The 13,751-nt window shown below is 50.3% G+C and overlaps 1 protein-coding gene across 4 annotated transcripts; it reads right to left on the minus strand.

Annotated features, from left to right (window-relative positions):
* Window positions 1-702: 702 nt before the first annotated feature.
* LOC128275642 (dystrobrevin beta) lies at window positions 703-8,600 on the minus strand. 4 transcript variants are annotated; one of them, XM_053014216.1, is made up of 10 exons: window positions 8,468-8,600; window positions 8,075-8,374; window positions 7,357-7,999; window positions 7,149-7,272; window positions 6,713-7,076; window positions 6,474-6,644; window positions 5,568-5,723; window positions 2,756-2,881; window positions 1,714-1,757; window positions 703-1,630 (listed from the first exon to the last, which is right to left on the minus strand). In XM_053014216.1, exons 1-10 carry the CDS (start codon window positions 8,589-8,591, stop codon window positions 1,571-1,573), a joined length of 2,112 nt encoding a protein of 703 aa, XP_052870176.1. In that variant the 5' UTR covers window positions 8,592-8,600; the 3' UTR covers window positions 703-1,570. The 4 variants fall into 4 exon arrangements, with proteins under 4 accessions (XP_052870176.1, XP_052870177.1, XP_052870178.1 ...); XM_053014217.1 differs by lacking the exon at window positions 2,756-2,881 and having other exon boundaries at window positions 1,708-1,757; XM_053014218.1 differs by lacking the exons at window positions 2,756-2,881; window positions 5,568-5,723.
* Window positions 8,601-13,751: the final 5,151 nt, after the last annotated feature.

Consider the following 13,751-nt stretch of genomic DNA (forward strand, 5'->3'; position numbering starts at 1 on the left):
TTACTACTTTTGGGTTTTACCGCTTCGATCGGGAACACCCTGGCCTAGCGGGAATACTGTCGTTTCGATCAAAGAATTTAGCCACTGGGATTTATTTCTCTCTAATTTTGCTCGATTAACTTTGCTGCGCAACGGTACCTAAATATGGATTTTACTATTTCGTTTTGCTGATAATTGTTTCGTTTTACTAACCACCATCCGGTTTGTGTTGCAAATTTTGCTTGTTTCCAATGTTCCGATATTACGTTGAATATTTTGCTATCTTGGTTCGTATGTACATACACTGTTTTTAGTTTTTTACTCCCGTTTTCGCAATGGGATACCGTCTTGATTCATAAACTGCAAATGCTTTGGTTAGCCTTCGATGGACACCGATTTAGCTACCTCTCTGGTACAAAGGTTTTCCACGACCGCGAAGCATACGAACGGGATAGATGATATAGGATATATCGAATAATGTTGATTAGTGTCCAATGACAAGGATTACGATGTCGCAGTGCTCAAGGGTGTGGGTATATGATATGAGATCCGGGCCAGTCCATGGTTTCGGGGGTGCGTAAATGCGCCTTTCGCTCTGCGTACGATATGCTGGGCCGTGCTAAGCGGACAAAACTAACTAGGCGAACATCTCTATCGCTATCAAAGTAATGGTAACAAATTCTTCAAACCATGAAGTGTCTTGGACGTCGAAGTAATGGGGTTTTGCACTAAAGTTTCTTTACTGAGGAACAAACCAAAAAAAAACAAGTTGAAACGAAGTCACAATTACGAATAGTCAACAAAAAGACAATTTTCTTTATTAAAATTAATTGCATACAACAAACGAATGCGAACTTAAAAATCAATCCCTGTAACGCATGAAATCATGTAGCTTTTGACTGGGAAAACTGAACATAATACTAAACTAAGAAGTCATATACAATAGTATTGGAAGACCCTTACTGAAGGATTCATCTAGGAATTTCTGGTTGAAATTATGACGTTATGTCAAAATCAAAACAGCAATAAAATGAAATCGAACGAACATGCTTCATTAAATCTGGCAAGATACGTTTCCTCGTCTGTGGCTGCGAGTTCTCAATGGCAAAGTTTCCACCAGTGCGTCGTCGTTTTCGCTACGCTCATGATTACTTTTAATGTTTGTGTAAGTAAAATAGTCATGAATAGTCATGGTGGGGACTGAATCAACTACGATTTGGTTTCGCTGGTTCCTGGGGCTCTCATAAACCGTTTTCTAACACATTTCGATGCAACCGATTAAATACAACAACCAAATGAAAGATGCATTTGGGTTGCATTATTGCTGTTTTTAAGCGATTGAGAAACACTCAATTTTACCGCACGCCAACGGAATGCAAATAATCGAAAGAAGCTGTTCGCTAAGCGTTTAGTATGCGTAGGTGCGGAACAGGAATCTAACAGTCGTGTCGGGCGACGAGTGTGTTAAGGTGTCTTTTGTGTGCTTTAGTGATACACTAAAAACAACGGAGTACGACGAATCAGGACACTCCGTCAGGAGGTTTGCGGACGATGTCACGTAACGTTAGAACGTTGCGCGTTCTATCCGCGTTTACTGATTTTGCGAGTGCAGACTCCAGGCAGCGAACTGCTCCTGCCATTGAGTATTATCCTGCAAACGATTAGATGTGACAGATGAGAGTGTGAGTTTGAGAAAATAATGTCTCGAATTGGAGTAATTGATCAGACACCCACCTTTTCGCTCCATTCGTGGGTCGTCATGTGCATCTCGTCGAAATCTGGAAGAGATTCAAAAAGGTAATGGATTGTTTCGATGGAACCTTTCTAAAGCTAACGTCTGAAGCACAGGTACACGGTGCAATTGAAGGAATGTTTAAGAAAGACAAAATTCAATGTTTTATCTGTTTTTCTTTCCACTATGTGTGTATGTTGCGCCAATAGTTTGATTTTTGAACATAATTTAGTAAGTGGATATTGTCCTGAAATATCTGTTAGTGAATTAAGTTGTTAGCGTAGATAATTAGCTCTCGTTAGTTGTTTGGCATGATTTTATTTTGAGTTCTCTATTCTACTCGAGTGACCCTGAGAATGTCTATGAACAGTTTTCTTGAACAGTGTATTCGATTTCCAGCGTCCGCATGGTTGTTAATGTTACAGGGTATGATAAATTAGATGATTTCCACAAGTGCGGCTACTATCAAAGATTATTGAAACAAAACACGAAGTGCGATTGTGGCTTTCGCTTCATTAGCGTGTGCTGGAAGGACAACCAAAAGACAGAACCGATGGCATTCTGTGGCGTGCTGGTAGAGACACAGGAAAAGTCGTGAGTCGTGCTTGGTTTCAGAACATCAGAAGAAACATCGTTTGGTGTACACGAGAAAACAGGACAGAGAATTGGTGTTCAAATATAAGCGGGTGCCTTCTAAACCGTGAAACAAAACAATTAGAAAAATGTTTAAACAAAACACAACAAAAAAACGGACAAACAGTGAACACGAGTGCGTTCGGAAACGGAGCGTTTTGAGCGTGGCCAAAATCATGAAGCAGGCGGCGATGCTATTTTAAAGGATTTTCCATGTTTTTGTGGAAGGCTTTCTCCTGGGTAAATGGTATGTGTTAACTTGTCACAGGCCGCGGGTCCAGGCCACGAGTTTCCAAGGCTCCCTGGACCCCCCTCACAATTCGCTTTGAGTGAAGCAACCGAACCCACGCGAAAAGCTGGGGTCGCTTTTATTTGGCGAAAAGAAAGTGAATGAGCTCGAATTATGCTTACCTAGCGAGTGACGCATAGCATGCTGCGATGGGATACTATCGTCGTCTGATCCCTCTGAAAAGAAGCGCATCGGCGGTTTGTGTACGACGCCGGGCGGAAGATGTCCATCGTAGTGGGGAAAGAAAACTGTTCCCCCGACGGGTGGCGCGTGGCGTGGAGTTGTGTTTGGTTTGTGGTTAGTTTTTGTTAATGTACGCACACACAATGTTCGTTATCATACACCACCGATCGTGAATCGGGTGCCCGATCGATAGTTGGTTGGTGTGTGCGCCCCCAGAGAGAGTGGGCGCGATCGCGTGTTTGTGTTTGTTCAAATGTAGTTTAGTTGTGGTTGTTGTTGTTGTTGTTGGTGGAGTGAAGCATTTCAAGTGTCGAATTGTACATTTTCGTTGCAGTGTACCAAAAATCGATGTTCGACGGTGACCGTTCGTGAGAGTTGTGGTCGTTGGTGGTGAGCGTGTTGATTTGTTATTGACATGCGGAAAAAAAATCGAAAACGATCATCGATCGTTCGGTGTTTGTTACGTGTGCTCAACGGAAAGGATCATATACGCATCGGACCGCATTGTTGTGATGTTTGGGTCTGGGTTTAACAAACTGGAAGCTGTGATGGGTCTGGGGTAGTTCCGCAGCATACCGGAAGGTTTTAAGAGGGTTCGGCGGTAATTTGTCATTTCAAAAAGTAAACCTTGGTTGTGTTAAAAATGCATAACAAAATGGTTTTGCCGACAAAAAAGCAAAAACAAAACAAGCTCTCCGTTTGCGCAGCAGCTTCGGTTGGGTTTTGTACTTTCGTTTGCACGTAATTGGTGTCAGGGCGGTGGGAAACGTCGGTAATGGCCGTATCAAAACACAAAACGAAACACTTGGCGAATGTTAAATGCAACGCAAAAAGCAAACAGGGAGATGTATGTACATTGGTTTCGCGTCCGCCCTCGGAATGTGCTGCCGATAGAAGTGGAAAGTGTTTCCCATTTAAAACCAGAGAGGTGTGTTGAAACGGAAGTGGCAAAAAAAAAAAAAAAAAACGGGGCGCGCGAAATGTTGCATGTGTGTTGTTGAGTATTAAGTTCTGATGTGTGAGCATTTTGTTTTTCTTTTTTTCTGAGTTAATGGCAAGCATTGTTGGGCAATGCTTCGATACATGTGTTGTCGTTGTTTTTTGCCTGGTGGTGTTTAGAACCCGAAGTAGTTTATTGTTAAACGCGCACATGGCGCAAGTCGCATGTTTTGGATTGTTCTTAAATTATGGAAGCTAGCAAATTTCTATTAAAGCCACAAATTGAAATCTTTCGTAGTTTGAACCTTCTCACACTACGCTGCCGATGGTCTCGCTGAGTTGGGTGTGTGGTTGAAGTAGTTTTGGAAAACCCGGACCTTTGCTAGTCTGTGGGGAGTAAACTAAAGGACCTTGGTGTGTCCATTGCACGATGGGTGTTCGGGCTCGGTGGGGGTCGTCGTAAGCGAAGAGTGGGAAGCATTACTGCCGAAGGGTGTACTGCTCGCGCCGAGGGATGTTTGATTCGAAGAGGCAGGCTTCTGGTCAAGACCGTTCGCCCCGCACTAAACTCTGCGCTCCTTCAAGAAGGCCTGTTCCGGCGGAGAGGAACCTAGAAATCAAGGAGGTCCATAGTAGTTTCTCGAAACGGTGCCAGATGGAAACACACAAAATTTCGATCGCGATCGTGAGTGGAGGTAGCATCGCAGCCGCACAGGCGGCAGCACTAAAGGCTTTACGTTTGGGGCAATAGATATGTAGAAGAAGCTGAAGATTGGGCTTGATGCTGCGGCATGATACAAACGTTTGTAGCAACAGGTTGCATTGTTTCTACGCGCACACTCATGGCCAGACGGCATTACGACCGGCTTAGCTTAACGGAAACAAGTAGCCTTAACGACAATGACACGAAAACATCAGAAGCACTGGATGAAGAATGAACCAATGGGGCGATCGGCGCAAAGTTTGGTCGCCCGTAATAAAAAACTAGAGCACGACATCGAGATGAGGAATGAAAGATGGAAGAAATCTATAGCAGCACAAGCGAATATGGCTAGCTTCAAATGGCTCCATTCCCTACGCGGCGCGGCTTTTAAAGACGAACTGGACGTTCGTTCGATTACCGTCCCCAGGACGACGACTGTGCGTGACGTGACACACAGCTCACCATAAGTGTAGTTCGATTAAGCCAACAAAATATCCTTCCTTATTAGAGCCCTTGCGGATTCGTACTTGAGGCTAAGAAAAACAAAAACAGTTCGTGCTCACACATGGACACGTGCACATACACAAATAAAGCAACGAGAAGCGAGAAGCTAAGAAGTGGAGTTTAGAATGATAATAAAACAACACACGACCACTGAGTTGAGTGAGAGCCGTTTCTTGATCGTGACAGTAAGAAGCGCTATTGAAGCTACACTAAGTGCGAAAGCTCAAAATGATCGAATTTTGAAGTCACATTCACTGCCGATTCCGAAGCAAGAAGTCACGCGGACACCGAAGAAACACGATGGACACACGGAGTAATGCAACAGTAAACGGAAAAACGGTAACGTTGAGAGCGAGACAGAGAGAGAGAGACCCACAAAGAGTGGCCGCCGCCCCCGGGAAAACTGGGGCGGCTACAGGGGTTTTGTGCAACAACCGGTCACCGGACCGGTGACGGAAGACGGAAGCAATCTCGGTGCGAGAGAAGAATGAAGAAAAAAGAGTGAGAAGAAAACAGACAGAGAGAGAGAGAGAGAGATCGGAAACATGTATGACAAGAAGTTCGGTGAGAAGTGAGTGCGTGAGTGCGAGGTGTGTCACAGGTACCTGAGTTGAGTTCGCGCACCAGCGAGGACATGGCGGTGGACACGGAATCGGCCGCGTAGTGCAGATCGGACCGTCCACCGACCACCACCGGCGCCGCGGCCCCGGCGTTCAGCGCTCTCGACCCACCAAGCGGACCACCGTTAGCGGTGCTACCATCTGTTAATGGTGACGAATGCGAATGTGTCATAAAAAGCGAATTCAAAATGGCCACGTGTCCGACGACGGAAGGTGGTGCTGATGATGATGATGATGATGGACTAAATGCTTTTCGGTACGCGGCAAAAACGAAAGCGCAAGCTACAGCAATGCTCGCGATGCGGTGATATGGTTACGATTGGGACTAGTCTTATCGGTGGCCTTTAGTTAATGCGTCTACCCTGGTGCCAAACCAATGATCATGATGGGAACGAAAAGTCTCAAACACACACACAAACGTACACGGAATGAGATCGAAATCATACACGGAACAAAGGGTAATGATATGGGGTAGTCCTCCGACACCGATTAGGCAGTGAAAGTAGAGAATCGTGTGAGAGAGATCGTGTGATAAAACAAACACATTTAGATTTAACGGATGACAAAACTGCGGACGGCAGAAGCAACAACTGAAGCAAGCTTTTGTATCCTGGGGGGGGGTTTCTCCCCATTAGGATGCTTTCTGCGGCCGCCTGCGGGTTAATCGTGAGGTTTTGTTTTTCGGTTGTTGCTTTTGGAACCTCATTTTATGGGTCTTGTGGACGTGTGGATGTAAAGGAGATGTGAGGGAAGCGTGAACCGGGAACTGTGGGAAGGGAATGTGTCTAGCGGAAAGAGAGAGACTGAGAGAGACAGACAGACAGAGAGAGAGAGAGAGAGAGAGAGCGAGAAAGGAACACAACAACGAAAGCGAAGCAACTGGCCACTTACTGTTGTTTCCGTTGGGCGCGTAGCCCCGCATATCCATGGGGCCACCGACCATGTGCGGGTCCTGGCCATGCATTCCGGGCGGAAGCATCCCGGGTGGCAAATTCTGCGGCATACCGGAACCGCAGGCATTCATCGGTCCCTGCCGGGGGCCCTGGTTGGGCATCGGGGGACCTAATGAGAGCAAAGAGATCCAGAGCTTTGGGTTAAAACGCGCGCGCCACAGGCGTACCGCGTCCTACCTTGCGGTAACGGTGGACTTTTGCCCGACCGTGGACTAGAGTTGGGCGTCGAGCGTGGGCTCTGCGTTTGATGGTTTTTCAACATCCGCATCAGACCCTCCAGCTGGCCCATGAGCTGGCGCCGCGAGTCCTGCAGCGCGCCGAGGTGACCCTCGAGTTCGCCCTTCCGCTGCCGCAGGGCCCGCAGCTCGTTCATGAGGGCCGGGCTTTCGGGTGCCACCTGTTCCGCTTCCTGCTGGCGGCGCAGTTTCTGAATTTCGCGCATAATTTCCTTGTTCTTCGACTCGAGCTGCATGATCAGCTCGCGCTGGGCCCGCGAACTGTCCAGACCGATTTGCACCGGATCCGGAGCCGAACCGCCGGGCTGTGCGAGGGAGAGAGAAAGAGTTCGACATTACACATCGATCGAGTGATGGAGGATGGAGATTGAGTTTACCGTTCGGCTTTCTTGTGCGAGTCGTGCGGCGTACCGCGCGATCAGTCTGTGTTCTTCGTCGTTCGAGTTCACCGCACCGCGCGTTCCCGATGTCCCGTTGCTGTCCAGCGACAGTCCGGTGGCTCTGCAAAGGAAACGTCCCATCGCAAAAGGGCTCAAAAAGTCAGAAACCGGTTCGTTTTCGTCGCCGTCACCGAAATTCGCTTACCGTGAGTCCAGTGTACTGCTCCGATCGTACATGCCGGGGATGCCACCGTCGGGGAACCCGTTGTGCGATGGCAGGGGCGACGGTGGCACGATGTGTGACAGGTTGAGCGTCTTTTCGGGCAGCTCCGGAAACCGGGGCAACGCCTGCGTCGGTTTGTCCGGCACACAGCGGAAGCTCTTGCGCAGCGAATGGCCAATCTGTTTGCTGGGGCTCTTGTAGCTCGAGTACTCCTTCACCTCGTGGTCGTTCTGGTGGTTCAGCGAGACCCGGCCCTGCCAGAAGCAGTCCTGGCACAGCTGGTACCCGTGGCAGCGCTGGCACCGGTACCGGAAGCCGGTAAAGTTCTCGCGCATACACACGGAGCAGACGGTCGGGTGGACGACGGTTTCGACCGTGGCCAGCCGGTGCAGCAGCGGCATCCACACGAGACAGGCCGGCCCCGGTTCGGTCATGAAGCCCGCCATGAAGTCGTTCACCGTGATCTTGTTCTCCACCGGGAAGATCTCCGACTCGAGACCCTCTTTGTAGTAGAACGTGGGCGACTCGAAGACGGCCGCCGGCAGGGCGAGCACCTCGCGCAGAAAATCACCCAACTTCCAGTGTATGAGCTGGCCGGCGCCGTCCGAAATTTGTGAGAAAACATCTGCGGGATAGAGTTACAATCGGTGATCTTTAGCTTTCTGTTTTTCTGTGTTTTTCAGACCCCAGTGACACTTACACCGCAGCTTGTCGACCATCTTGCCGGCGCACATGATCGCGAGCGCCACCTTGATCGAGAACACGCGAATCTTGCCCGAGTTGTCGCTGGAGTAAGCCGCCAGCAGCCAGTTCAGCAGCAGGCTCGCCTTCGAGTCCACGTGCACCTGCTGGTTGGGCGGCAGGCGCTTGTTGAGGTTGTGGTACAGCGAGCTGACGAGCGTTTCCAGCCGGCTCACGCTGACCTCGTTCTGCGGCTCGAGCGTGTTGAGTCCATTCTCACGGAACGCCTCAATCACGTTCCAGATATCGACCAGATGCACTGGGCGGGGCGGAAATGGGAAACGAAAATCAATTAAGCAACGGCAACGGCACCGGATCGGGTGGCTCGGGGCCATGACGGTGTGCAGCTTACGGTTGGTGGACTTTTGGACGTAGCGCAGCTTGCAGGCCGTCCGGTAGGAGGCGAATCGGATCGTGTCGAACGACTGTATCTTCAGGTCCTGCAGCATGGCCACCCGGGCCTCCATCGGTTCCATCCCTGTGTCCGTTTTTCGTGCTCCTGCTGCTGCTGCCGCTGCTGTTGATGATTGATTCTATCGACGCCGTGTCGAGGGCCCTGAACGATTGCTGCGGAAAAGAGAAATTAATTTTCCATTAGCGAAAGAGCGGACCGGATAACGAGAGCTGGGGCTCTTGTAGCATGGAGCATGGAGAATGTTTGCCAAAAAAAAAAAACAAATATTATTTTAAAAACTTGAACTGTGCCCTTTAAAAGGCACTCGAGCGCGGGTGCCTGTGAGAGGCCCTTATCGTTTAGCTGGTAATTTCCCTGGCGAGGGAAACGCGACGCCCAGCACTCTCCTCGCTGCCGTCGTACGGTGCCGAAGTTTCGCTGTGAGTGGCCACGACCTCAGACCATCATCCGGCAGCAGATGGTCGGTGTCGAATATTCGCGCGATCGCTTTTTGGCTTAGCGAACTTTTAGCCCGCCGTGGTTGCGGTTTTATTAAAAGTTTGACTTCTGTGTGTACCCCCCCCGGGCGCAACACGTGCCTTTCTGCGGTGCATCTTCCAGGGTTCCGCTTCCCTCATCCCCGATTTAATCCGGATTAGTGCCCAGAACACCCATCTCGCTGGGGGTTGAGGCGTCCATTTTTACCGCCCACGGAAGTCAAGGGCTTTTGCCATCGGGCGCTCTTTGCGTTCAATGACCGCAATGCGTGTGGCGATGGAGGCGCCTGGTGCGCCTTGTTTGCAAACTGGCTGCGACGGTCTAAAAATGTCCAAATCAGCGGCCAAAAATGATTATGATTATCGTAATAAAAGTTGAATGTGAGTGGCGTTTTTATGATTATTTTCCCAAAATTCGAGCCACCTTTTCCCGGTGATCCGGGACCGATCAAAAAGCACGCCCCATCTGACACACGGGCGCGTAGTAGGTTAATTTATTTTTATTATCTCGAGCATTACACCATCAACGAATACGGTGCGGACGCGTCCGTTTTATCTGCCCTTGTTGCGATTGTTTACGGTCCCACAGGGAATGCGAAGCGATTGAATTGAGTCTTTAAAATGTAGGTTGGGAAAATGGCAGCCCCGAGCGCCGCCGTCGGGTGGGGTTTTTCTTCTCCTTGCTTTGATTTCTCTTTCAATTTAACGAGGCATTCGCGGCCGGGTGTGCCGGGTACAACTTTGCCGGGTGGGAATGTGTACGCGTTGGAAAATAAACTCATCCAATTACAAGCAATTCGGAGGGCGTAATGAAATGACGGCCTCGCTCGGCGAGCCAAACCCAAACAAACCGGTGTGCGCGAGCTACGAATAATGTCACGCGACATTCAAATTACGGACGAAGGCAAACCCCACAGAACCGGAATCGGGACCGTGCGAAGGACGTCTAATCACGTACACAAACACGGGTCGGGTAGCCGGAGCCCCTGCTTTCCCACTGCTCCTCCGTTCCGGAGCGCTCGAAGTGAAATGGCGAAAATAAGTTGCCCGAAACAAACGGAACGGTGGCGCTGAAGATGGTGTACCCACGCCACGCGAAGTTGTGGTTGTCAGTTTGCTTTCGGAGCCCCGGCTAAGCGATACGGTTGCGACGTTTCCGATGGTCCCGGGACGCTCTCGTTGCCGTTGCCGCGCTTTCGTTTGTTTTCGATTCCACAAACCGTGGAAAAGTGATTCCTTTGAATTTTCCACCAAGTTCTCGGGCACCGTGTTTGCTTCGAAGGTAGCAACAGCAGCAGCAGCACGTTATCCTTCGTTATAACGATAAGGTCAATTACGGGTCCATAATATCTGGCGGCAGAAGCACGCGGGATGCGGGCCACCCATTCCGGGACGTGGATTCACAGCACGGAACCGGCGGAAAGAGTAAGAGCTCTTCTACGGTTGTGTTTTCTGTTTCGGGGTGCGAGGCCGCTTTCGAGTCGCTGTTGAGTGTTTTGAGTTTTTCCTTTCGCTCGCGACACACCGCTTTTCCCGGACCGTATTTGAATGACCCACTTCAGGGAGCCCCGAGCGGTGAAGCAACATTATCGCTGCTGGAAAGAAGCTTCGTTTGGATCGTATTCTGTGTTGATTGTTGATCCTTTTTACGCCTTTTCTCCACGAACACGAACAATCGCAAATTGGGCCAAGTCCAGGGTGCGCCCTAAATTGTGCAGGGGCGAAGAAGAATTAAAACAAAATATTGCCCCATATTCCTGGCTGGCGGCTGTGTCGTTGGTTCGCCCACCAACCAAGATCAAAGGCACGGCACGCTGCTAGTGATCAGATTTCGTTTCCGGAACTATTGGAAGCGGTGGCACACCCCATTCCAGACCAGGAATTTGTTGCGGAATTCCGAAACCCGCAATTCAACTCACAACGAGAAAGGTCCCTTCGTGCCATGTTTCAGGACAAATACCGACCGACGAAGCGAAACGGTGGAGGAAATGAAAAGCTGTCATCTCCATCTCCGATCGTTAAGGTCACAGGCTGCGTACCACCCCGGGAATTGGCCATCGTCAATTTGTAACAACGGCTCAATTAATCTTTCTTCCATCACAGCGAGAGGGCCGAGAGACGAGAGACAGTCACCCCGCCCCGGGAGGCGTGCTCCTCACGAACGAGGTCAACTGTGTGGCTGAAGTGTGAGCCGTGTCCTGAAGTCCTACGGTACTCCCGGAGACTTCACTCTTCTTCTGAGCACACTGAAGTATCGAGCCGGGTGCTCTGTGTATCGATTCAGGAAATTTACATCGTAATGCTCCACGCTACCGACGACGGGGTGGTGGTCTCGCGGTGTTGCCGAAGGAACAGGACAGGGCTCTCTACTTCCACTTCCGGCTGAGAGGACGAACCCACTGTTGCCCACTGTCATCGTCTGCCATCGCATCGATCGAATGTTTGTGATAAAAATACTCCAACGCCAGAAGCTGCGCGCCCCACCTCGCCGACCGTTATGGGGTCGTCGTGCGGTCACGACGGAACGGTATCACTGATGCTGCCGATCATAATTGGGGGTTCCGCCACAGTGGCCACGGCAAAGTAGTTTTCCGTAACGTTGATAAACGTGATGGGCACACATTGTATTCTATTTTGACTAATGAAAATCGACATCGGCATAGTGGTCGGTCCTGGGGCCGCAAGGACGTGGCTTGTTGCTTGCTGAGCTGCTGTGCCTGCAGTTTTTGCAACCTAAACCTAAAAGGGTGGTATCAGCCGGGTCCCCCGGGCGGACTATTCCCAGAACGGGACACGTTCGATACCGTATTCCGGTTCGTTGGTCACCGAAAAGTGAATCCCAGCACCGCGCGACCGGTGCGTGCCGTTGGCAGGCGGAGCGCGCGCCCATTACCGGTGGGCGGCAAACCGATGGCAGCGAACCGCGACCGCCGAAGCACCTGCCGAGTTCCGCGTGGTTGCTGGCCGTGATTTTGATTGTTTTCCATTAGGAGGCCGCCCGCGTGCCACGGTTGCCGGGGAGCCGGTGTTATGTAAACAGATTTTCATTCCTCCCATCGCGACTTCGGCACACACACACGCGCGCGCGAGATGGCAAGGAGGACACAATGGCCTTACCTACTAGGGTGCCGTGTGTCATGTGTGTTTGTTTTCCCCCTTTTTCCGGCTCAATGGATCGCACCAAAGACCACGAAGGTTCCACACGATGAAGATCGTGTGATGATCGAACCTGAACACCGAACCCGATGCCGGCCCCAACGGCCGGTTTTTTGTTGTTGCGTTTTCTCTCCGTGGAGAGTTTTATGAAGTCGTTAAAAGGCGGATCTGCTTAACGCGAGCAACAGCGTACAAACGTCGTAAAACCAGAAACGGTTCCGACGCGCGGCGGAAGTGAATCAACCTTGACTGGAATCGGTTACCGGGAAGAAGAAGAAGAAGCAGAAAAAGGGGTGATAAACACTCGTTTCATTGTTCGGCCGGGGCGCGACCAGAAGGTACGGTCCGCCAGAGACCATCAGTCAAGCCCGGGGAACGTGTCAGTGCGTTACTGTAACCAGCTGCGGGAAAATGGTGAGCCAACCGCCGACGATGGTGCCGCCGATCGTTGTTTTAAGCGTGGTTGAGTAGAAACAGAATGTAATTAAACGTCACATTTATCATTGAACGCGACGCGTTTGCGGGATGCCCCGGTGCTTGGTGGTTGGTTCGGACGATGATTAAAGAACTGTCAAATTGACTTTAGCCAGCAGCACTGGCCGTCGCCGGATTGGCGCGGGTGGACTGCGAGCGGCAGATAACTCACCAGACCATCAGCACCACCGCCACGAAAGCCACGCGAAAACCGTTTCCATAACCGTAAAACCTTTCCAGAGTTAAACCAAACATCCGATTAGGGTCCGGTTTTAATGATGATTAAAATGTTTCCCCCCATAAACAGTACGCCGGGCTGCCGGTGCGGCACGGCCGGCACCAGTGTAGGTGTCTGTAGGGAAAACAAATCCCTTGGTAAAATCAAATGTCGAAATGGCCGCGCACCATCAACCACGAGAACCCATTCTGATTGCGCGCCCAACCGACACGATTAGTGGCAAGATGCCGCGGCAGAAAGGGGAAGCTTTTTTGCATGGACGTTTTATTTTCCCCGGAAAAACACCCCGCACCGGACTCCGGCACCGGCCAGGAGCGGTGGGGAAAAGCGGTGTTCGGTTCTTTTAGCAGATCATAAATTTTCATTCAGCGAAGCGCCACCGCTTAATGGCGCTCGCGGTGACGAGGGATGCGCCCATAGATAATGGGCCTGTTTTGGGTGCCGAAGGTTCAGACAGAAGTGACAGACCAAATGTGCGCACGCGGCCTCCCGGTCGGTGATTGATGGCAGTCTTTTATCAAAGCAGGCGACGACTGGCAACTTGTCACGCTAACAAAAATTTTCCGGTATGAATTGTTTGCGGTTTTTTTCGGCACGGGCAATTTTCAGCCACTTTAGGGATAACATCGGGCGAATGACAAATTATGAAAACTATGTGTCGGCCGCCGGTTTTAAATTGTGTCACTCTGAACGTGGATCGATGGGTTTTTGGTTTCGTGATACTCAAAGCCCTCTTCGATTGCTTTTGAGACAATCGATAGATCAAAGTAGCGAACCGGGACAACATAGAGCGTTCTTTTCATGGCGAAACGTATTGAAAGATGTTGAGTTGCAAGAGAAAATGGATGGAAAATTGGTGAAAAAATCTTGTTTGGCC

This window comes from Anopheles cruzii, chromosome 3 (assembly GCF_943734635.1).
Source record: "Anopheles cruzii chromosome 3, idAnoCruzAS_RS32_06, whole genome shotgun sequence".
NCBI classification, from domain to species: domain Eukaryota; kingdom Metazoa; phylum Arthropoda; class Insecta; order Diptera; family Culicidae; genus Anopheles; species Anopheles cruzii.